General features: G+C 46.4%; 1 protein-coding gene across 1 annotated transcript in view; it reads left to right on the top strand.

Annotated features, from left to right (window-relative positions):
* Positions 1-19,127: 19,127 nt before the first annotated feature.
* GSG1 (germ cell associated 1) overlaps positions 19,128-22,931 on the top strand; it is a 6,152-nt gene continuing 2,348 nt past the window's right edge. Inside the window, exons 1-4 of the mRNA XM_032391749.1 lie at positions 19,128-19,446; positions 20,694-20,864; positions 21,649-21,801; positions 22,428-22,539. Coding sequence (XP_032247640.1) covers positions 19,128-19,446; positions 20,694-20,864; positions 21,649-21,801; positions 22,428-22,539 — 755 coding nt within the window. The remainder of the gene's footprint in view (positions 19,447-20,693; positions 20,865-21,648; positions 21,802-22,427; positions 22,540-22,931) is intronic.

Here is a 22,931-nt window from a genome sequence, read left to right as displayed (position 1 = left end):
AGTGTTGGAGTGGGGGGGATCATATCTGAGCACATCTCCTTCTGCTTCTGGAGAGCCAGGTTGGGGTCTGTGTGGTTTGGGAGCAATTGACAGCCCAGTGTGTGAGCTGGAAAATGAGGGCCGCTGAGGGGGCACATCCCATCCCCCACAGTGCTCTGTACAGCAGCCCCCCCCCCCGAAAGCCAGGGAAGCACGTGATGCTTTGAATGCAGCGGCCGTCTCTGGGCAAGAAGCAGCTGCTGATAAAGACCCGTGCCCCTGGGTGAGTGACATCATAATGGTACCTGTGTGTACCAAAGCCTGTGGATCAGGCTTTATAGTGTGCGTAACTTTTATGCGTGCTATCTCATCAGATGCTATAACACCTCCGTGAAGTAAATAGAACTGATGGCATCACCCCTATTTTAAGAGTAAGAAAACTAAAGCTCAAAGTGACCTAATGACACAGTCAAGCTCCCACGGCTGGGGAGTGTCAGAGCATACACTGGCTTTGGTCGACATTAATGAAAGGCAGTACTTCGAAAAAGAAAGAAAGGACGCATAACCAATCCTCTTTGCTTTGCTTTGGAATTTACTTTTCTTCCTGCCACCGTGGATGGAAGCCCCGAGAGAGAGAAGCGCAGGTGCTTTCCTGCCTAAGAGGCTCCCAATACCTGGCAAATCATTAGCCTCTTCCTGCATACTCCTCCCCCCACACATACACACACACTGTCCGCAACTTGCCAGAATCACGCTGGGAGGAAAAGTTCATAACCATCCCTGCCACCCTCAGGAACCAATTAGTACCTTATGCATTGAACACCGACGCAATCTTCACCAAGCCCTGCGGGGCTTTATGGCCACAGAGAAAATGCTGTCTTTATTCTCAAGGAATTTATAGTCTTAAGAGGAAGTAGGAGAAGATGCATAGCGGGGCGCCTGGGTGGCTCAGTCGTTAAGCGTCTGTCTTCAGCTCAGGTCATGATCCCAGCGTCCTGGGATCGAGCCCCGCATCGGGCTCCCCACTCTGCGGGAAGCCTGCTTCTCCCTCTCCCCCTCCCCCTGCTTTGTTCCCTCTCTCGCTGTGTCTCTGTCAAATAAATAAAATCTTTAAAAAAAAAAAAAAAGAAAAAAAGAAAAGAAGATGCATAGCAAGTCACACATGGTATAAAATGCTTCGCAAAATGCCAGGATGAATGGCAGTACGTGAAATCTACATACAGGTGGGCAGTGTCTCCAGCAGGGGAACTCCGTTAGGGTTTGGTCATACTTCGCGGTCTACAGCTAATGGCTTGAACAAGCATATTTGCCTTGCTCACCGTCATTAGTAAATAAAAACATACTTGCATATCTTCAAAGGCATGTTTAGATTTCACGTTTAGATTTCATGTTTAGATTTCAGCCTTGCGTTTACTACTATTTCAGCTAATATACGGCACACTTCCTTTTGCCCTTTTAAATTCCTTTTATGTCAATTAGGGCTATTAATAATAATAGCTTCCATTAATTAGATGTTTACTCTGTGCCGGGCACTGTTAAGTGCTTTATATTTGTTATCTCATTAAATCGCCTCTAAGACCCTATGAGGTAGCTGTTATTAGCTTCACTCTTCAGACATAGAAACTGAGGGCCAGAGAGATTTTGAATAAATCTGCTCAAAGTCATACAGCTTGTAAGGAAAAAGTAGATTTGAACCCAGATCTGTCTAAATCCAAAGCTCTTAAGCTTTTATTTTTCCATTTTAGCTTGATGACAGCCTTATGAAGTAAGTAGGAGAGGTTTTATTAACCCCCATTTTAAAGATGAGGAAACAGATTTCTCCAGAGTTTAGATGATTTACTTGAGAGTCTTGGCATGAATGCTGCACCTCCATTCCACTTAACAATCTATCCCATCATCTTTCCACAGCATCAGCAACTACTTAGATCAAGAGGGAAAGCCAGAATATTATAAACAGGCTTGAGACTGAAGTATGAGCAGGAAGGCAATCCATGCAGTTTTTAATTATTTGCTATGCGAGTAGCATCGCATCCAAATGTTAAAAATTCTACCCTTCACCCAGTAGAGAATGCGTGCAGATGGTTTGGACTCTTCAAAGCCAAGCTGGAAATGACCTACATTTGAGAAAACTCCTGTCCTGGACTGTCTCAAAGCTACACGGTGCCAGAAATAGTTGCCACCTTGAGCAGAGCTGCTTGAGCACTCACCACTCGAAACTAGCAGTTCTGTTGGAATCGCCGGTGACTCAGACCTCAAACTCCCCTGGAATCCCTCCCTGCAAGCCCTATTCTCTCTCGGTTTGCCTCCATGGAGAGTCACCTTCTCTGAACTTCTGCCACGTTTGTTAGTCATTCTAGTAAGTTGGGCAAGATGTGTGTCCAGACAATGGTATTTCTGCTTGCTCAGAACCCTCCTGAGAACCACAGTCCTGCTGTAACTTACCAGATAGTCAAGGGTGGGCGATCTGGACAGTCATATCCTCAGGTTCCTCGTGGGTAAAATAATGTTAATAAACCCACCTGACTGCATTATGGGGACTGAATGAGACAATGAACAAAAACGCCCAGAGCACAGAACACTGTAAGTAGTCAATAAATACTAGCTAGACAACATTATAGTGCTTACATCACATTATATTGTACTATATTATGCTATTAATAATCATGGAATATCATTATATTGTTATTGCTACTCATGAAGAGTTTGAGCATATTGGATTTAATTAAGGAGAGTATGACTAATCATTATATGCAATTAGATTTTTTTCTTTAAAAACTCTGAATTGGGTCCTCTCTTAGCCAAACAATGGTTTAAGAAAGAAGGGGCACCTGGGTGGCTCAGTCGTTAAGCGTCTGCCTTCGGCTCAGGTCATGATCCCAGGGTCCTGGGATCGAGCCCCACATCGGGCTCCCTGCTTCTCCCTCTCCCACTCCCCCTGCTTGTGTTCCTTCTCCCGTTGTCTCTCTCTCTCTCTGTCAAATAAATAAATAAAATCTTTAAAAAAAGAAAGAAAGAAAAAGACAAGAGGCAGAATTATCCATATAGTCAACTCGGATCATGTCTGAATGGATCAGGGGAAGAAGGAAAGGTTGAGAACCACCTACCTTTATGTATCGGAGGGAAGGGAGGTTTGCATGAAGAGACTATATTCTTTGGACCTGTGCTCCTTCACTCACAGAATCCCTACCTGGTCAATGTTTCTCTTATAAATTAAAAGCAACAAGGCGCAGAGAGGACATGCCTTCCCACGAGCCTTGTGTATGAGCTGGGGGCGAGGATGAAAGTTGAAGCAATTTCCTTTTCTACCGCTGCATTCATTTCCTGTGGCTGCCGTAACAAATTACCACAAACTCAATGGCTTCAAACAGCAGAAATTGACTATTCAGATTTCTGGAGGCCAAAAATCTGAAAGCTGTTACACTAAGCCAAAAACAAGGTGTCAGTTTAGGGCAGCCCTCCCTCTGGGGGTGCTCAGGAGAGCATCCCTCCTTGCCTCCTCCAGTTCCTGGCGGCTGCTGGATTCCTTGGCTTGTGGCCGCATCACGCCGGTCTTTGCCTCCATGGTCACACTGCCTTGTCTTCTTCTGCCTGTGTCCAGCCTCCCTCTTATAAAGACACATATGACTACGTTTAGGGTCCACCTCGACATCCGGGATCATCTCCCCATCTCAAGTTCCCTGACTTCATCATATCTGCAAAGTCCTTTTTTTTTTTTTTTGGCATGTAAGTTAACATTTACAGGCTCCAGAGATCAGGGATTAGGATGGGAGTATTTCGGGGCGGGGGGGGGAGTGGGGGGTGCGTGTTGAGCCTACCACAACCACTTTTTCTGTTAAACTCTGCACCCAGCTCTGTTTATACCCGTTTCACCAGATCCAAAAGGGACAATCTCAGAGATGTTACTCCCTAGACTGCTCTCCTAGACTTTGAAGAAGTTTTTCTCCAGATCTCCCCACAAAAGCTTCAGATACTAGAACAATCTGGCCTTATCCAATCCATTTCAAGTCAGCAAATGAGAACTGAGCAAGCACCTGCAGTTCGGGTACCGTGGGGGTTTCAGAGATGAGTAAGGTATATTCTCTGCCCCCCCCCCCGGGAATGAACTGGGTGGGACTAGAGGAACAGTGGTTCCACTTTCCTTCATGAACAATAACAGAATAAACAAAACATCGATCAAAATGAAGACTGAGAGCCACGTCAGGACAAAAGCCCTGGTCCCAAGAGGATCTAACACCGGCTCTGGATCTATTCACATCTACTTCCAAAACATAGTTGAGAACTGTCTGGGGCTCTTTAGACACTTTCAGTAATTGTTTGTGGAGGGGGCAGAAATAATCAAATTTATGGAAAAACTGCACAGATAAGTCTAAGACAAAGAATAGTCATCTACCCTTTTCCCACATTTACCTGTTGTTACACTCTTACCTCATTTGCTCTATCATTTGCACTCTTTCTCATTCCGTCTCTCATACTTAATTTTTTCTAAACGCCCCGATAACAAATTCCTTACATCGCAATCTTTTGCTCCTACGTTATTGTGTATTTTGTAAGAACAGGGGTATTTTCTTACGCACACGTAATGCAGTTATCCACTTTGGTAAATGTGGCACTGATATCATACTTTAATCTACCATCAGATTTCCAATTATGTCAATCGGCTCAATAAAGTCCTTTATTTTACGTTTTTCCTCCTCCAGGACAGAATCCAGTCTGGGATCAGGTATTGCCTTTGGTTGTCATGCCTCTTTAATTTCCTTAATCTGGACTATTTCCCTAGCTTTTCTTTGCCTTTTGTGACACTGACATTTTTGAAGCACACAGTCCAACTTTTTAAATCGAGTGTTACTCATTTGGGATTTGCCCGATGTTTTTCATGCTTAGATTCACCTCACACTGTCTCCACCCAAGTCTTACAAAAGAGATGCCACATTCTTCTCAGGTTTCACATCTAGAGACACAATGATACCCATCTGCCCCTCGTTGGTCAGGTCCATTTTAATCACCTGGTCAAAGGGTTATCTGATTTCTCTACTGTACAGTTACTTTTTCCCTTGCGATTAATGAGCAATCTGTGGGGAGGCACTTTGAGACCCTGAAAATAGCCTGTTGCTCACCAAAAATTTCCCCTGTATTTAGCATTCACTGATGATTAGGTTTAAACCTGTCTTTACTATAATAGTTGCAAAATGATGATTTTTCAATTCCAGCCTGCTCTCTCCATTTACCAGTCAGCCCCTTATATGGTTCAGTAAGCAAGAGCCTTCCCTTGTCCCTTATTTATTTGTGTATCTATCTGCCTATATATGTATCAGTATAGACTCATTAATTCCAAAATTGTTTTTTTTCAATCATTTATCACCCAGTGCTGTACTTAATTATTTTGGTGCTCAAACCGTACCAGATTTAACCGGTAGAAATCCCTTCAAGGTGACTCTTCTGCCCCTTCTGATATGCCCTTCAGCCTTTTTTTTTTTCCAAGCATTACTTTACTTTCTGACATAATGCTCAAAGTTCATCTCATAATTACCTTGTCCCATCTCTGCGACTGGCCATTTCTTTGACGAGCTTTTGATATTAGAGGCCAAGATTTGAGTGCTAGGTGCTCATTGCTACTGGGGAGTCCTTACTTCTAGGCCCTTTCAGTGGACAAAGCTAGAAAAAATATACATGTATTTACACAAATATAATACACATGTACATATTACACATATACACACATGCAAACAAATATGTACATGTTTATATATTTATGTGTATATATATATATTTATATGTATATGTATAGATGTGTGTGTGTGTGTATTCACGCTGATGCCACTAATCCCAATCCACCCCAATAAGGTTCCTTCTTGCCTTCCCCCATTCCATATTTCGATGTCACTTTCCCATATGGGAATTGTAGCTCCCAGCAGCAGTCACACATTTCCATTTGCCGGGCGTCACAATATATCTAAAATGTTTCAAAATTGCTTGACACGCCCACCACAAGATGAATGAAGTATATTGACTAAAATGAGCTCAGGAGTTCGTTGCATTTCTCCCCCAACTCAACCTCACCCAAACAGAAGGTAAAGAGTCCAACACTGTCTTCATGAGTTTCTTGGATTTGTTCTATTCCTTTGCCCGCTTCAGTGTGGTGCCGTGTTTATATGAAATACAACTGCCTTAGTTTGCTTCCGTTTGTTTTCAGTTGTAGATTTTTCTCTCCCTTCCCATCTTGCTTTAATTTTCTTTTTGAATATGTAGAACATTAACATGCTTCCAAAAGTCAAAACTATACAAAAAAACATTGTTCTCAGAGAAGTGTCTCTCCCTCCTGAATCACTTCCATCCCCTCCCTCCACTGAGTAATCAACTTCATTGTTTTTTGGTTTATCTTTCCTGTGTTTCTTTGGTAACAATAAGCCAATATTTGCAAGTTTTATTTGCCCTTCTTTCTTCCACAAAAGATAGCATAGTATATATCCGTAGTATATAATCTGCACTTTCCAGTTTATTTTTATATAGCGGCACAGTACCCCATTGTTTGTATGCGCCATATTTAATTCAACTAATCTATGCTGGGAGATTCAGGTAGTTTCCAATATTTCATGATTACAAATAGCGCTGCAATGAGTGACTTTGTACATATATATTTCCATATTTTTGGCATTGCATCTTCAGGGTAAATTCCTAGAAGTAGGATTTCTGTGGCCAAGGGATAAATGTACATGTAGTTTCGTTAAATGTTGCCGATTCGACTCCCTGCTGAACTTGATCCCAGGACCCCGGGATCATGACCTGAGCCAAAGGCAGCCGCTTAACTGACTGAGCCACCCAGGTGTCCTTCATTGCTGTTTTAATGTGCATTACTCTGACTATAAATGAAGTTGAATACCTTTTCATATATTTAGGGCCACTTATATGTCTCTTTTCATGAGTTGCCTGTTCCTTAATTTTGCCTGTTTTTCTATAGGAATTTTGATCTCTTTTCTCCCTTAATGTTTAAAAGTTCCTTATATACTAGAGATAGTAGCCTTTTATCTGTCATATGTATGGCTCATATTTTCTCCCAGTTTATGATTTGTTTTTTTATTTTGTTTATGGTGATTTTTGCCATGGAGAAGGTTTTTGTTTGTTTGTTTTTTAATGTAGTCAAATTTATCAATCTCCTCTTATCTAGTATCTGGATTTTTAGCCATCATCAGAAAGCCTCTATTTGCACCCAGATTTTAGAGTCGTTTGCCCATGCTTTCTTCTGGCACTTGGATAATTTCATTTTCTACATTCAGATTTCCCGTCCATTTGGGGTTTATTCTTGTATATGGTATAAAAAGTGGGTACAATTTATATTTTTCTAAATAGCTATCCAGTTTGTCCCAATGCCATTTGTTAAAAAGACCATCTTTGCCCCAGTAATTATAGATACCACCTTTGCCATATGCTGGATGTCTCTATGTAGCTGTGTGTATTTCTGTCTTCTATTCCATTGGTCTGGTGGTCTAGTCATGCCCCAGCACCCTATTGTGTCCCCTGTAGAGGCCTGTAGTCTGCTTTAATATGTTAGGGCTGGTCCTAATATGTTAGAGCTCCTTCTTCCCAGTATTTCCTGGCTAGTCTTGTGCATGTGTTTTCTGAAATGAACTTTAATATCAGCTTGTCATGCTCTTTAAAAATATTCATTGGTATCTGTATTAGGGTTACATTAAATTTGCAAATTAGAGAGAGCTGACATCTGATCAAGTTGAAACACGCCAAGAAAAAGGCATGTTAATTCCTCCTGTTCAAATTAGTGATAGATCATTTTAGATCTGATGTCCTCTCTTAGACGTTTACTTAGGTATCTGAGCTAGTAAGAAGCTCCCCGTTGCAGAGCCAGACCATACATGCTATGCAAGCTCAAAGGGAAGAGAGAGAGGTAAGAGCTAGAATCACAAGGGAAGACTCTGGGCTGAACTGAGACTGGAATCATGCATCCTGAAGGTCGTATAGGATTTAGGTGGGGTGGCAAAGAGGAGGATGGAATCCCAGTGAGGAGCACCCAGGCTAAGCTCAGGGGTATACTCCTGGTGACATGTCTCACAGGACAGAAAGCCCCCAGCCAGACTCTTAGCTGGAATACTGGGGAAGACACCACCCCTCTCTTTAAGCCTCAGAGTTACATCTCAGTGTTAATAGCTCCCAAATCCTCATTACATACTATTAAAATTAGGTTTGTGAACATCAGCTAGACTTCCAGATACTGGTCCTTTAGAATGGTAATTTCTGTACATTGTTGCCTTTTCTGGGAATGCTCTAGAGCTGTGTTATCCAATACAGTAGCTACTAGCCACACGTGGTTATCGAGCGCTTACGTGGCTAACGCAATTAAGGAGCTGGATTTCTCATTTTATTTCACTTTCATTTAAATTTTAAGAATGAAAGCAGTGTCAGCTATTCGTCCATTGAAGTCAACTTTATTGTTTTGAGGAGGACTACATTTTACTTGAATTATACCACGACATAAGATATCATTGTTGTACTGCGACATGTGTGTCCATTTTACTTTTTTAAATGTGGCTACCGGAAAACTTTAAATCACATGTATGGCTCATATTGTATTTCTCTTTGGCAGCACTGGTCTAGAGCTTCACCACTGCGTGTGGTCTGGGCAGCATCATGTGGGAGCTATCCCAAACCCTCAGAATCTGCTCGCTTACAAGGATGCCCGGTGATTCTTACACACAGTAACAGAACCTCTGATTTGGATGACTCAGAAGACATCCAGGCCTCTGCTAGGTACCCCAGAGGGGGGTACCCAAGGTGGCGGGGGGTGGGGGGGTGGCAGAGAGATCCCTGCCCACCACTGTGATGTCATAGAGAAAAACCTCTTGCATCAGCCAGCCCCACCCAAACTGGTGTCCTGGCTACAGGATATCCTTTTCCATCTTCCCCAGCCCACCTCATACCACCCCACCCCTCTGCTGGCAAGAGGGGGCCTGATTAATCTTCCAACCAGATACGCATTCCACGCAACCAGCTAAGACCGAGCAGAAGAGGAACTGAAACACCTTTGTCTCAGAGCTTCTAAAGTGAATGAGCAATCCCTCTCAACTGACTCAAAATGTTTGTCTCACCCAGAAGGTAGGTACTCCACTTTTTTTTAAGTTTTTATTGACATTCCAGTGAACACATGGTGTAATACTAGTTTCAGGCATACAATGTTAGACTTGTAATACAGGTTATACAAATGCACCGCTTTATTTCCATGTTCATGGTAAGGAACTGGAGAACACACTGTAGGATTATACAAAAGGGAATAGAAATCTGTTACTCAAGCCCCATTTTTATTGATAAACCTGGTGATGTCCAAACCTCGAACTTCTGTTTTCATCTTCTTCCACTAACCTTTCATTTCCTCCTCGTTTGCCTCTTCATCTGACTTTTCCTTGCTGCTCCCAGGACTGCTTAGAGCCCTCTAGCTCTCCTTTCTCCTCTCCCATCTGTATGATTCCTGTTGCCAAAATCTGGTTCCTGGTAAAAGGCCCCGTGGCTGGGGCAACCCCAGAGCTGTGTATGACTCTAATGAACTGAAAGAGCAGATATTAAGTTCTCTGCCAGACAAAGGTGAGGCAACCCCAGGGTCCTGCCGGTAGCCAGCTCTGATCTGGAATCTACTGGAACTAAGGAGGACACAACGTCAGTTGTGCTCGTTCCCCTTTCTGGTCTTAGAGAATCTGGGAGAATCTGCAGGGATCCTTCCAGATCCAGAAAGACCCTCAGTCAGCAAAAGATGTTTGGCTTGTTTAGAACCCACATCTGGAAATGACTTGCCTCTCATCTGAGATAGTTGAGAACGGCCAACTTTCAGCCCAAAGGGTTACTAGAAAAGCAAATGTTGTTCATTTCTCGCACTTCTTGCCTTTCTCCGGAGAGAAAAATGAAGCTTACAATTAGGCAGGGAAATAAAACACACAAGCACGCACTCACGCACACAGAGCAACGTGGTGTGCTGTTCATTGTCTAGATGCTAGGGATCACAGGAGACAGGATAGCACCCAAAGTGAATAGATCATAAATAGGAGAACCCACAGAAATGGGTAAGAACATGATAGAAAAAGCCAAGCACAGTAAATTTTATTTTTTTATTATTGATTTAGGAGGAGAGACAGAGGGAATATGGGAGGGTTTATCAGTATATATCTGAAGTATAAAACACACTTAATCCATTGCGCCATTCTGTGTGAGTTTCCATAATCTGACCCGCAATCCCTGCCTTTTGCTGAAGTGTGTGCACCTCCCCTTTCCTGACTGGCAGCCTGGGGATGAATCAAGAGGTTTTGAATACAGACTCCACCATTTACGAGCCTTGTGGCCTTGAGCAAGTCAAACGCTCCCTCTAGAACGGAGTCGCCACCCCTCCCTGAGGCTGATTGTGAGGACTGCCTGAAGAGCCTAGCACGGCGTCTGGAACACGGCCCATCCATCCCCTCCCCCCCCTCCCTTTACACTTTACCCGCTGCCTCCTGGTCTTCACAGCAGAACTGTGAAGGACTACTCTTTCTCCTAATTTACTTCTGAATCACTCAGGTAGGTTACGTAACTTGGCCAAAATCATCAGTCCAGTCGTGGGTGGAGTTGGGACTAGAACCCAGATCAGTTGAGGATTCGTGGTCTCTAGGTTTCTCTCTCGGAGCCACGAAACAAGGCTAAGACTTAGACCAGAACAGGGATCTGCACCTTCAGGGGAAGGGCGGGGGCTGGGAAATGCCTGACATTTGGGTTCCAGGGCAACTCGCACCTCCTGACCCTCAGGCCCAGAGGCTGGGTGTGAGAAGCTGATCAGATGACCGACTCGTCTCTGCCCTCCCTCTGCCAAGCCTCGCCAGGGCAGCCGGCCATCAGGCCCCGGCCCCGGGGCTCGGCCTCCCTCCGGCCGGCTCCTTCTCTCGGGAGGGCCCCTGGGCCGCGGCTCTCAGCAGACGCCGGAGCCGGGAGAGGAAGCCAGGGCCCCCCTCCCCGCCCCACCCGCTCGCGGAGTCCCAGGCGCGGGGCCGCTAGGGCGGGGCCTCGCCAAACAATTCAAAACACGCTCCGCGCCCGTCGCCGTGGCAACGCGCCCGCTGCTAGGCGACCGGGGCGCCGTAGTAAACCGGGGGCGGGCGTGTTACTCACGAAGGGAGGGGGCCGAGGGGAGCCGGCGGGGACTCGGCTGGGCTCGGGCACCGCGACAGTCGGGGAGGGGTAGGGGGCGAGAGCAGGAAAAGAAGGGACGGGATGGGGGGGCGCACGCGGAATGGAAATGGGGCAGCCCAGCTCGGCGCCCTGAGCTCCCCTGGAGAGGCGAGAGCTCCCGTTAGGCCCCCCCGCCCCGCTTGGTCCCCAAGATCCCCCAGCCCCAGCAGGCCCCGAGGGCTCGGTCCCCCGCGCGTGAGCGATTGCCCCACAGGATGTGCAGATGTGGCTGGCCCTCTGATTCACTCCAGCTGCTTGGGGCAGGGAAGAAAGGCGGCTTCCTCTCCTGGAAATGCCTGCATTAGCAAAAGCCCTCTAACAATTCCACTAACAGCGGAAAGGGAAAGGCGGCAGAGAGGAGAGGCCCCAAAGTGCTTTACTTCAGTCCTTCCCGCGGAACAGAAGTAGAAGTGTTCCCAGAACTCCTGACCCATGTTAGAAAGAAAGGAGTCGTTCTTGTTCTACACGCCTCTGTTTGGGGGCCCTGTGGACATGAAACACTGTTGCAGTGGAGCTTAACCTGAAAGCCCCGAAATCCCAGAGCTGAGTGTCCCATACTGGTGTTAATATTTTGGACACTCAGCATGGGCATTTTTGTGGCATTACTCTACCCTTCCGGGCTGGGAGGAAGATCACAATGTGTGAAGACCTTCCTTACCTTCATCAGTGAATGAGTCAAACATGAGGCACTGAAGCAAAAATTATGGAGCTGGAAAATCTCAGATGGTTCGAGATACGTCATCCAAAGGGTTCTAATCAGTAGGGAATCCTGGAGCTTGGGAAAGGAACGTGGCATTTCCAATCTGTCACTGGCTTTTAAGCAATCTGTTTGTACCCTGGTCTCTGTGAACTAAAGATAATACTCGTTCATGAGATCATTGCTGTTTTCTGGGCTTCGCTCATCAAAAAAACAGGAATGTTTCCACAGGTGGGAGGAAATGTATTGGCAGAGGATCTGTTCGATGTGCATCTGTGTAGAAAGGCACAGGGTGTGTCTGTGGATCTGCGGACCTTCTACCTTCTACCTTCTCACTGCTCTTATGTGGGTGAATCAGGAGAATTGGTGTGTCCTTTAACACTTTTCTCTATTCACATCTTCTCTTCACTCATAGGCTTCTTAATTGTATTCTGAGCCTGGTTTCCATCACAAACTTCATTCACTCATTCCTGCATGGTAGAAAGTGCTAGGCTCTGCACATCAACCATGAGTAAAACACAGCTGCTCCTGTAGCTAGCAGCTTCCATGTTCTGGGCTGCATGAGAAAGGCACACAGTGGAACAGGCAGGAACAAAGAACAGGGGCCTGTAGATCAGAGCCAGTGACAGCAGAAACACTCACGTCCCACTCCAGCTTTTTGAGTGCTGAGTAACAGAAAGGAATTACTTAGGAGGCATGGGTCAGAAATCTGACTCCAGGGCAAAGGACAGAGATACTACTGCTGGGGGGGGGGGGGGGGGGGGAGGCTGCAAAGGAACCTATTTTAGGAGAAGATGCCTCTATTGATAATGGGAAAAAAACAAACTAACAAACCCCAAACCCCTTCGCCCCAGGCTTTGCCATGAGGCAAGTGCTATGCCAAACAAATCTGCTCTGGCTCAGCATTCTTACCCATTGTTTTAATCACGTCTAATCTACTGTGTATTCACAAAGTAATAAATTGGATTCCTGTTTACAAACTTCGTGTGGGTGTCCCAAGACCACTGTTTCTCTTTGTGTATGCTTAGTAAATATGGTTTGGTACAGTGCAGGCAGGGTATAGTCACTGAGGACCCTGGCAAGCACAGGTTAGTCCCAGGCCTTGGCTTTGTGATGTCAGAAACGCTGAGTCACGTATATGTCCGGGGGCGGGGAATCATCCTGACATGGTAACAGTCCAGCGTACCAAAGTTAAATACTGTTTCGAGATACGGAATCTTTGTGTCTGGCCTGAGTCACGAGCTTCTGAGCCCAACCTAATTATATTCATGTTGCATTGACTAGCAATTGCTTTTTCTGTTCTAAGGGAGGAAAGAGAAGAAGGAAAAAATATAAACATACCTAAATTATAACGAAAGGAAGTGAGTGGGATGCCAGGCAGAGAAACTCATGTTTCATCAAAAAAGAAAAAAAAAAAAGGAAATTAGACATTGTGGCATAGGGTCCATGGGGACAGGGGGTGTCCTCAAGATGGATCACGGCTAATAGCCGGCCAGCCAGCCCAGCCATGCAAAACGCATGGCCTCTGAAGGGATAGATTCAGGCTTTGGGGAGGCCTCAAATAATATAACTTCGGAGGCTCTCTTTAAGAAAACTAATACAAAGTGATGAGTATGTAAGGGTCTTGGAAGGGGTCCGAGTCAGTGAGAGACCCCAAAGCTGCTTCACTTTCAATCTACCTCCAGGCCTCCTCATATAACCTCAAGACTCTGCCACTCCCATCCCCTTTTCCCCGGAGAAGGCAAATTTCAGCCTATTAAGGCACAGGGGGTGCGGTTTATGAGCAGAGGCAATAAAAACCAAAGACATCAGACTGTGCCAAACGGTGACTCAAGCGGGATATGAGAAGTGTCTGCAAGTATTTGAGGGGTGTAAGCACAGAGAAGGGAAAAGAATTGTTCACTGTTGTGGGGTGGAAAGGGAATGAGGATACGATTCAATAAAGAAAAATGTGCACACTACCCCTCAGGAAGCATTGGCTGACTCTATTTTCTGATACCGTGGGGTTGTATTTCCCAGGGGAAGTATTTGAGGATCTATGAGTCACTGAAAACTGGAACCGGTCACAAAAAATGTGCTACAGGAAATAATCCTACAAGATGTCCTCGAGGGAGTGGCTGGATGCTCCCAGAGTTCATTCGGAGCCCTGAATTCCGTAGGGCTGACACAGGCGTTCTATAGATGCGTGAGTGGGGAGGAGGCCGGAGGAAGAAAAAAGAGCCATCCCACGGGGAGGAGCCGCCACCTGCACCCACTTTTGCGGACGGGTGGGGGCAGCATGCGCCCGAAGAGGGAAAATGTAAGGCGATAGCGCCACCCAGCGTCAGGACAGAAGCTGTAGCCAGGAAACCGACAGCCAATCCCAACGTGAAACGTGACCACCAAATTCCTGCTCCCAGGGTGTTATGCTGAGCGAAATAAGTCAATCAGAGAAAGACATGTATCATATGACCTCACTGATATGAGGAATTCTTAATCTCAGGAAACAAACTGAGGGTTGCTGGAGTGGTGGGGGGTGGGAGGGATGAGGTGGCTGGGTGATAGACACTGGGGAGGGTATGTGCTATGGTGGGCGCTGTGAATTGCGTAAGATTGTTGAATCACAGATCTGTACCTCTGAAACAAATAATGCAATATACGTTAAGAAAAAAAAAAAGAAGATAACAGGAGGGGAAGAATGAAGGGGGAAAATCGGAAGGGGAGACGAACCATGAGAGACGATAGACTCTGAAAAACAAACAGGGTTCTAGAGGGGAGGGGGGTGGGAGGATGGGTTAGCCTGGTGATGGGTATTAAAGAGGGCACGTACTGAATGGAGCACTGGGTGTTATGCACGATGAATCATGGAACACTACATCAAAAACTAATGATGTAATGTATGGTGATTAACATAACAATAAAAAATTTTAAAAAATATTCCTGCTCCCAGCTATGTCCAGATGAATAAAGGGTCGTTCGGGTGATACGGGAATCACGCCTGGGCATAAGCACATGAGTGTCAAATGTGCGGACACGTCAGTCCTAGAAAAGTAGGAACTAAGAGCCAGAGAGACGCCTCCAGCTAGAATGTGGACTAATTCCCTCCGAGGAGAGCCCGCCTTTCATTCCCCCAACTAACTGCACAAATACAGAATGGGAAAACCACAACTTGGTTGGTGGCAAATCTGGAATATTCCAGGTGGGGGAGGGCCGGGGCAGAATATGAGGGTTTCATTCAACGTAAGCCCCACGTGAGTCAAACAGGTCATACTTGATTAATTCTCTGGCTCCATATTTTCCAGTTTGTTCAGCTTCTTACTTGTTAAGGTGAAGTGGCAACTTCCAAGCTCTTTACCTGTGGAACCGGAAACCAGAAGTCCATCCCTGGCAATCTACGAAGAGCCTTCTAAAATTACAGATTCCCGGGCCTCACCCCTGCGGTGGAATCTCAGGACGGGGCCCGAGAATCTGAATATTTTCCAAAGTTTCAAAGACTGTTGTGAGGCTCAGTGGCGGAACTGGGAACTGCTGCTCCAATAAAGGAGAGACCTCTGAGGACTTACAATCCAGACAGCTATCATGAAATATAGAAAGTATTACGAGAGGGGTACAGTATGGAAGGACAGAGAGAGAGAACTGTTCTCTGGGAGAAAAGAAACACTTCCAAAGGATGAGTGACTTTTACACTAGTCTTGATGAGAGGCAGATCACCAGATAAAGAGACTGAAGACATTCCAGGTATAAGGAAGAGCATCTGCAAAGGCACGGAGGACTGTCTCAGTATTCAATTGAAGGGACGTTGTTAATAATCCTTACGATGCTAACTGGAAGGTGGAGACCACCCATGACACAAGGAAGCAATTTCAAACCCATGGCTCTATGAGGCCCTGACACTGCAGATAATAACTTATTAAAAGGATGAAGGGGTGCCTGGGTGGCTCAGTCGGTTAAGAATTGGCCTTCGGCTCAGGTCACGATCCCGAGGTCCTGGGATCGAGCCCCGCATCGGGCTCCCTGCTCCTCCCCTTGGCTTGTCCTCTCTGGCTCACTCTCTCAAATGAATAAATTTAAAAATCTTAAAAAAAAAAAGGGGGGGGGATGGAAACCCCTACACGAAGGAATGGGAACTCTTGTAGTAATGGTAACCCTGTAATATTTTCTGTATCTGCCATAAAATCAAGCCCAAGCCATTCACACCAGCTTCCTAGGGAATGGCAGTTAGGTGGAAACTGAATCTTCACTTAACTTTTTAGAGAAACTTCCTCTGGAAATACAGGTCCTTGCTTCTTTGTGTTTAATCCCTGATCCCCATTGGCAAGCTCTCCTGTGTAATCTTCCAGAACAGCTGGGCCATGATTGCATTGTCAATTATTAAATGCCCAAGTTCCCTGCAAGGCAGCATTTAATCATGAGGCACTCCAAAAAAATAGGAGATAGAAGAGGAGGGACGGGAAGGGAGGCAGGAGGGTGGGAAGGCAGTTTCATTCTGTCAACGTTAAACCAAGGGGATTTGGGGCACAGATGTCATCCTACGGTCCTTCCTGACAAGCTGCAAGACGCTGACCGCGGCCAAGGTAACCAGCTTCCCCCTCTTACTGCTCAGAACACACATTGCATAGCCCATTTTGCACTTGATTAAGAGCTGTGCCTATCTCATCAATTTGTTGTCTATGCTAATTCTGTGTCTGTCTGTTAACCTATGTTGATGGAAGAATTAGTGACATTTTGGCACCTGTGCATTTCCTATCGTTCTGAGCTGGAGTGTCTGCGAAGCCACTCTCTGTCACTTTTCTAGAGAGTAAAGAGTCACCCTGGCATGGGGCTTGTCAGCATAGGCAAAGATACAACTTTTCTTATGGCTGCTACTTCTCCATGATCTCCTTAAAGAGATCATTGCAAAATTAGACTTGGTCTTGCGATTCAAGAGGCTATCTGGATCCTGGAGAGAAAAGGGCATGTTTAGGGAGAAATAAAACAATGATGAAGGGCACAGTACCGTAAGTGTTGAAGATGATTCTTGAAAAGGCTCTTGAATGAATTCCCATTCAATTGTCAAGATAATTCTTGAATGAGGCTCCTTGTGTCTGCCCTTGGTTGGACACTCCTTCTGGAAGCAGCCTCTTTGAGCTTCATTCCAAGCTCTTTTTCATCCTTTGTTTCTCAAATCACTTCTTCTTTAAATTGGTTATCACCTTGGTGCGGGGTTCCTTATTCTTATCTGTGAATAATCTGCAGAATAACTTATAAATATGCATAACTTGAAACGAATTGAGGGTAGAGTAAAAATCTGATGTGATAGTAGACAAATTTCCAACCCGTATTAAATTGAAAATGAAGTTGTTGAAAATGTAGAATTGCCTAAATCATTCAATCTTTATACAGAATGATTAATGAAGACGTTTTACCTGGAAGTCCATTCCCTGTTCAAGCAATGGATATGAAAATAATTAGAAAGAATAACTTACAGTAATGGAACAATGGCTAAAACCAATAGGATTTTCACAACTAAAAGCAAGATGGAAACATTCTTTTTTTTTCTTTTTTTAAAGATTTTATTTATTTATTCATGAGAGACAGAGAGAGAGACAGAGGCAGAGGGAGAAGCAGGCTCCCCGCGGAGCAGGGAGTCCGATGCGGGGCTCGATCCCAGGACCCTGGGATCATGACCTGAGCCGAAGGCAGACGCTTAACCGACTGAGCCACCCAGGCGTCCAAGATGGAAACATTCTTTTGGGGGGACAGGGGCAGTGTGTGACTTCCATACGGGGTAATAGAAGCTCTTTCTTCACTCCAGATGCTGTGGTTTTCAGTCTTTACCAAGGTCACCCAGAGTCCTGCACAGACTGACAGTTTTGGTGGATTTAATTTGTTGAGTGCTTTTTAAAAAATCATATTAGCAGATTGCTTTCCAGAAGTTGTTTTATCATATGTCCTATATATTGATTTTTATATGCATATGAACCTTGTATATTTCTTATGGCCATAAATAAGCTGCACTTTGTCTGTGGTATGCACTGTTTTAGTCCCTGGAAATTCTGAAGAACAAACTGCTACATTTCTAAGATAAAGTTCCCTGTTAAATGTAGAAAATGTTAAGCAGATTTATGGGCCTGTCCCATTTAGCTATGGTTTTATTTACATTTCTTAAGCTAAGCAGATTTAGGTCTGATTAATTCTGATATGAGAGATCCCCTGGAAAGCTCAAGATGGTTTACTTTAAGAAGCATCTGTCAGCAACTAAATATGGGTTTCTTTTCCCTTCAGTACGTATTAATATAACAGTATAAACTGCTCCGTAACACAAAGTGCAAGACCTGGCAGATTTATTTTTCTAAAGCTCAGTCGGGCTCCAAGCCACCACTCACCAAGGTTGAAACATCTAATACTGGTCATTCTTCAGCTGGCTCTCCTCTTCTCTTAGGCTAAAAATGACGGGGCGGTCGGGGGCTCCCGCCAGAGCCACGCTGTCCACCCTGTGAGTCAGGCATCAAGCAGTGGAGATGCCCCTCCAGGTCCCTCTCCGTGACCACCACACTTGGTGTCCAGTCTCCGTGGGCGCCACACAGCCCCCTCCCATTTGAGATTCTGTCCTCTCTGAGGTAGTGTCTGAAAGCTGGGCCCAGATCACCACCTCTCTCAGAACCTACAGCCTCATCTCCCCTCCAAGGGTTTCAACAACCCCACATCCCAGTAGGTCCACTGCCTTCTTTAATCCTGAAAGCCCCAATCCTTGCTGCTCCCCCGCCCCGGGGTGATCCAGTTTAATATTGACTGATAGGCCATATCCTCCTCCACTCTCCTCTCGGAGGAGTCTGTGATACAGAGAAGAAGACACCAAAAAAACTTGCGTTGTTACAACAGATACCTCAGCAAGTCAGTGCTACTACCTTTCACTGAAGACAAAACCAAAAATAATGAGCAGTAAGCGCATTAGAGTGGCCCCAATTCTTGTACTCCACTTGGTATACCCTAGCTCAGTGGCTTAATCACATTCCGCCTGAGGCTATTATCGGGTATTTATTCAGATCATCCTCAATAAGCATTTGAGTAGAATGAGGTCCAGCTTAAATAAACATCATCACCGTGGTGTGCCTACTCCAGGCCATTCCTGAAGCTAAGCCTCCACACGCGGGGCTCCGTGGAGAAAGCTCCCGGGGCCGGCGGGGGGCCCGTCACCGTGGAGGAGCGTGGCTTGAGCTCAGGGAGCCGCAGGGAAGGCTATCCAGATCTCCAAGGAGGTTCTGAAATCAGGCTCTCCACGTGTATTGGTCTGTTACAGATGGAACTCCCGAACGGCTCCTCTGCCCAACGGACATTCCTATCTGCCCTCCTCAACATGCTATCACTCAGCCTCTCCACAACATCCCTGCTCAGCAACAGCTGGTTTGTGGGCACACAGAAGGTGCCCAAGCCCGTGTGCGGAAAAGGTCTGGCAACCGAGTGCTTTGACGTGTCGGTGCCCTTGGATGGGAGCAGCACCAACACATCTTCCCAGGAGGTGGTGCAATACAGCTGGGAGGCTGGGGATGACCGCTTCTCCTTCCATACCTTCTGGAGTGGCATGTGGCTATCCTGTGAGGAAACTGTGGAAGAACCAGGTAGGTTCGTCAGCCCAGCTGCCCGCTCTCTTCCCCCCAGGGAACTTAACACGGGCAAAGAGCCAGTGGGAAGCATACAGCACTCCCCACACCCCCCCGGGCCTCACCCCAGGCTCAGCATCTCCCACCTCTATATCCCGTCCCTTCTCCCAGGACTCCCTTTTAATAAGACCCAAAAGTCCATCTGGCTTTTCCAAACCTCCTGTCTAGCAGCACTGCTGGTTTAAAATCGCGCCATCCTTAAAGGGTCTCATTTCGACTTGTAACATCATGAGAACTCCCCCTCTAGCGAGTTAGGATTGCTGTTTGGAGACCAAATGAGGAGAGAGGATCCTTAAAGAAAATGCCCTGGCTCTGCCCAGCTGTGAGCTCAGATGCGCAGCGTCCTCTCTGCAGAACTTGATTTTCTCACTGGTGAGATGAAAGGGTCTGAGGAGATCCCCTGTGGAGCCCCTTCCCGCCCCACCCCACCAACAGGGTTTTCTTGCTCTAAGTATGACCATTACAATTTACAAGGTAGGGGAAGTGAAGCCGGAGGAGGGTAACTAGGTGGAGTAAGGCCACCCTTGACCTCCCAGGTCTCCTGCAGCTCGGTGGCGCGTACTGGCAAAGCGGGGTCCTGTGTCACTGTGCATTCCTAACTTGTGTTCCTCGGCTTAGGAGCAGCTGGCCTAGGGACAGCCCTCCTCCCTGCTCAAAGCATCAGACATCACCTGGTAGTGATGTTTTCCTAAAGCCCAGAATCCAGTACAATTAACCTGTTTCTCCCGATTTGGGCCAAGGGAAAAAGGAGATGGAAGAGGATTATAAATGTATGTGTGTGTGTTTATGTGTGTTATTAACGTGCCATTTAGCACAGCTCCGACCCCAGCCCCAGAAACAATTGCGAGCCATTCAGACCAGTGGTGCGGTGGCAGCAAAAGGTGCTGGTTAACATTAGGCTTGTTAACCCTCCCTGACCTGAGAAACGGGAACATTTCCCCGCGGAAGCCGTCTCAGGCTCACGTCCTCTTCTTCACTGTCAGGAACTGGGGACGGAGAAATGGATCCTGAGTGACTCTTGCCTAGGTCATGCATCCATCTATCCATCCATGAGGCCTTCTTTCCTGCTTTCAGAGAGGCGTCTAGGGCCTACCTGCCGCGTGCTGGGCACGCACTGGTCCGAGCCAAGGGAGGGGGTCGCACCAGGTGTGGGACGGGGGGACGTTTTCATCTGCCCCTGAAGTCATACCTTGTCTGTGTTTCAGGGGAGAGGTGCCGAACTTTCAATGAACTCACACCACCAACCCAGAGAGGTGAGAAAGGACTACTGGAGTTTGCCACGTTGCAAGGCCCACGTCACCCCACTCTCCGATTTGGAGGGAAGCGGTTGATGGAGAAGGCTTTCCTCCCCCACCCTCCCTTGGGGCTTGTGGCAAGTATGTGGGTTTGATCACCAATTTAGCCGCCATTGACTTGGACCTCTCTGGCCCAACAGTGCTCTCTACACTGTACTCTGATCTTCTTTTCTCTTCTTCTGAGCCCCACGGGGTGACCCACATTCCCTCCAGAGCTGCCTCTCATTCATATGCAGGAATGCAAACAAGGGACAGCAGGGACAAATAAAGTTCACAAATAGAAAACCACCAACAGCTCTAACCTCTTCTTGTTGCCAAGTAACCATGCTGAAAAGCTTAGAGGGAAAAAAAAAGAAAAGAAAAGCTTAGAGGTGTTTTTTTCCCTCCAATATGTATATATTTTTTAAATAAAATATATGTATATATTTTTAATAGAAGGGAGTGAAACTGGAAAGGGAGGGAGAAAGGAACAGAAGTGATTGCTCCAAAATTCAATAAAGAAAAAGGGAACAAAAATGACCCACAGCAAAGTCATGCCCCTGCAAGATTGGGTGACAGCTGATTTCCTCTTGAATTGCCCCAACGGTATTTCCAGTCAATCAAGATTACTTGATTCCTTATCGGGTACCAAGCAGAGAGCAGTGAGCGCAGGGGCGACAGCAAAGGACCCAAAGGAGGGAAAGCTCCCAGCTGGTGCCAACTCTGTCCCCTTCTCTGACTCTGGGAGGCTTTCTCTTCTGCCGGGCTCCCTGTGTTCAGTCCTGTAACATGTCAGGGTGAGGGCTCTTCTTCCTCTGGTTTCTTTTTTCTTTTTTCTTTTTTTCTTTATACTTGAATTTTATTTTCTTCCTCTGGTTTCTAACAGAGATCCTATGGTTATCAGTGGGAGCCCACTTCTCGTCCATCGGACTTGAATTCGTCAGCTTCCTCCTGCTACTAATGGACCTGCTGTTCACCGGAAACCCAGGCTGCGGGCTCAAGCTGAGCGCCTTCGCTGCCATTTCCTCCGTCCTGTCGGGTGCGTGCCGCCCAGGCTGGAGCGGGTGGGGAGCCTCGCCACCTTGGGGCGCCTCTGGTGGGCGCGTGTGTCTGTCCAGAGGCAGGGTCAAGAATGGAGGGATGAGAGCCGTTGCAGGGGTCTTGGAGTTGTAATGAAATTTTCTATTAGATCATTATGTACTTGGCAAAATGATTTCTCTCTAGGTTCTTTTTATTTGCAAGTTTCTCAGTATGTGAAATACAGTTTGGCTTACTTTTCAGTTGCACTTACACACAGCTTTTTAAGACTCCATCGGATCAAGCAGGAGTAAGAGATGCGGATATAAAGATAGATCAAGAATAAAGCTTGTGTTAAGGGCATGGGTGGGAAGAAGTAAAAGGCCCTAAGTGCAGCATTGACTCAGAAACTTTTTCCATAGCTCGCCACCTAAAGCCTGGGGCAACCTTTTGCAAAGCTCTGCGTTCAAGGAGAAGCCCCCGTCGCAGATCAGTGTCCCCGGAAATGTGGGGGGCAGATGGGTAATGGAGCATCTCCACGTAGGCTGTACCTGATGCAAAATGAGGAGGTTGCTCCAAACCCATACTCCCTGTAGCTGGCAAATCCAGCCTCTCTCTAAGGGCACCGCCTTCCTGTTCCCTCTGTAGGCCTTCTGGGGATGGTGGCCCATATGGTGTATTCACAAGTCTTCCAGGCAACTGCCAGCTTGGGTCCAGAAGACTGGAGGCCACATGCTTGGAATTATGGCTGGGCCTTCTAGTAAGTGCTTACCATCTCCTGAACCTTCTAGCCCCTCCCCAGCCAACCTGCATTAGATGTGCTGCCCTCAACTAGATGCTTGCTCGGGTGTCCTTCTGCCTTCTCTTCATCCCTCATCCCGGGAGTCTGTTGACCAGAGAGCTGGACCATCAGGCCACCCCTGTTCTTTCCCCACCTCCTGTGGAGGCACAGAGAGGATTCTTCCAGCTTGTTTTGTCCAGTTTTCCTAATGATACAGCTGTTGCGTGATTCCCTTGGGAAATGAGACTGATTTTGTGTGGCTTATGCAAGTGATGCTCCGTATTTTTTTTTTTTTTAAGATTTTATTTATTTATTTGACAGAGACAGAGATAGCAAGAGCAGGAACACAAGCGGGGGGGGGGGGGGGGGGG

This window comes from Phoca vitulina, unplaced genomic scaffold, assembly GCF_004348235.1.
Source record: "Phoca vitulina isolate PV1807 unplaced genomic scaffold, GSC_HSeal_1.0 scaffold64, whole genome shotgun sequence".
Lineage (NCBI taxonomy): Eukaryota > Metazoa > Chordata > Mammalia > Carnivora > Phocidae > Phoca > Phoca vitulina.
Note: the sequence above shows the minus strand (reverse complement) of the source record. Positions and strands in the feature narration are given on the sequence as shown.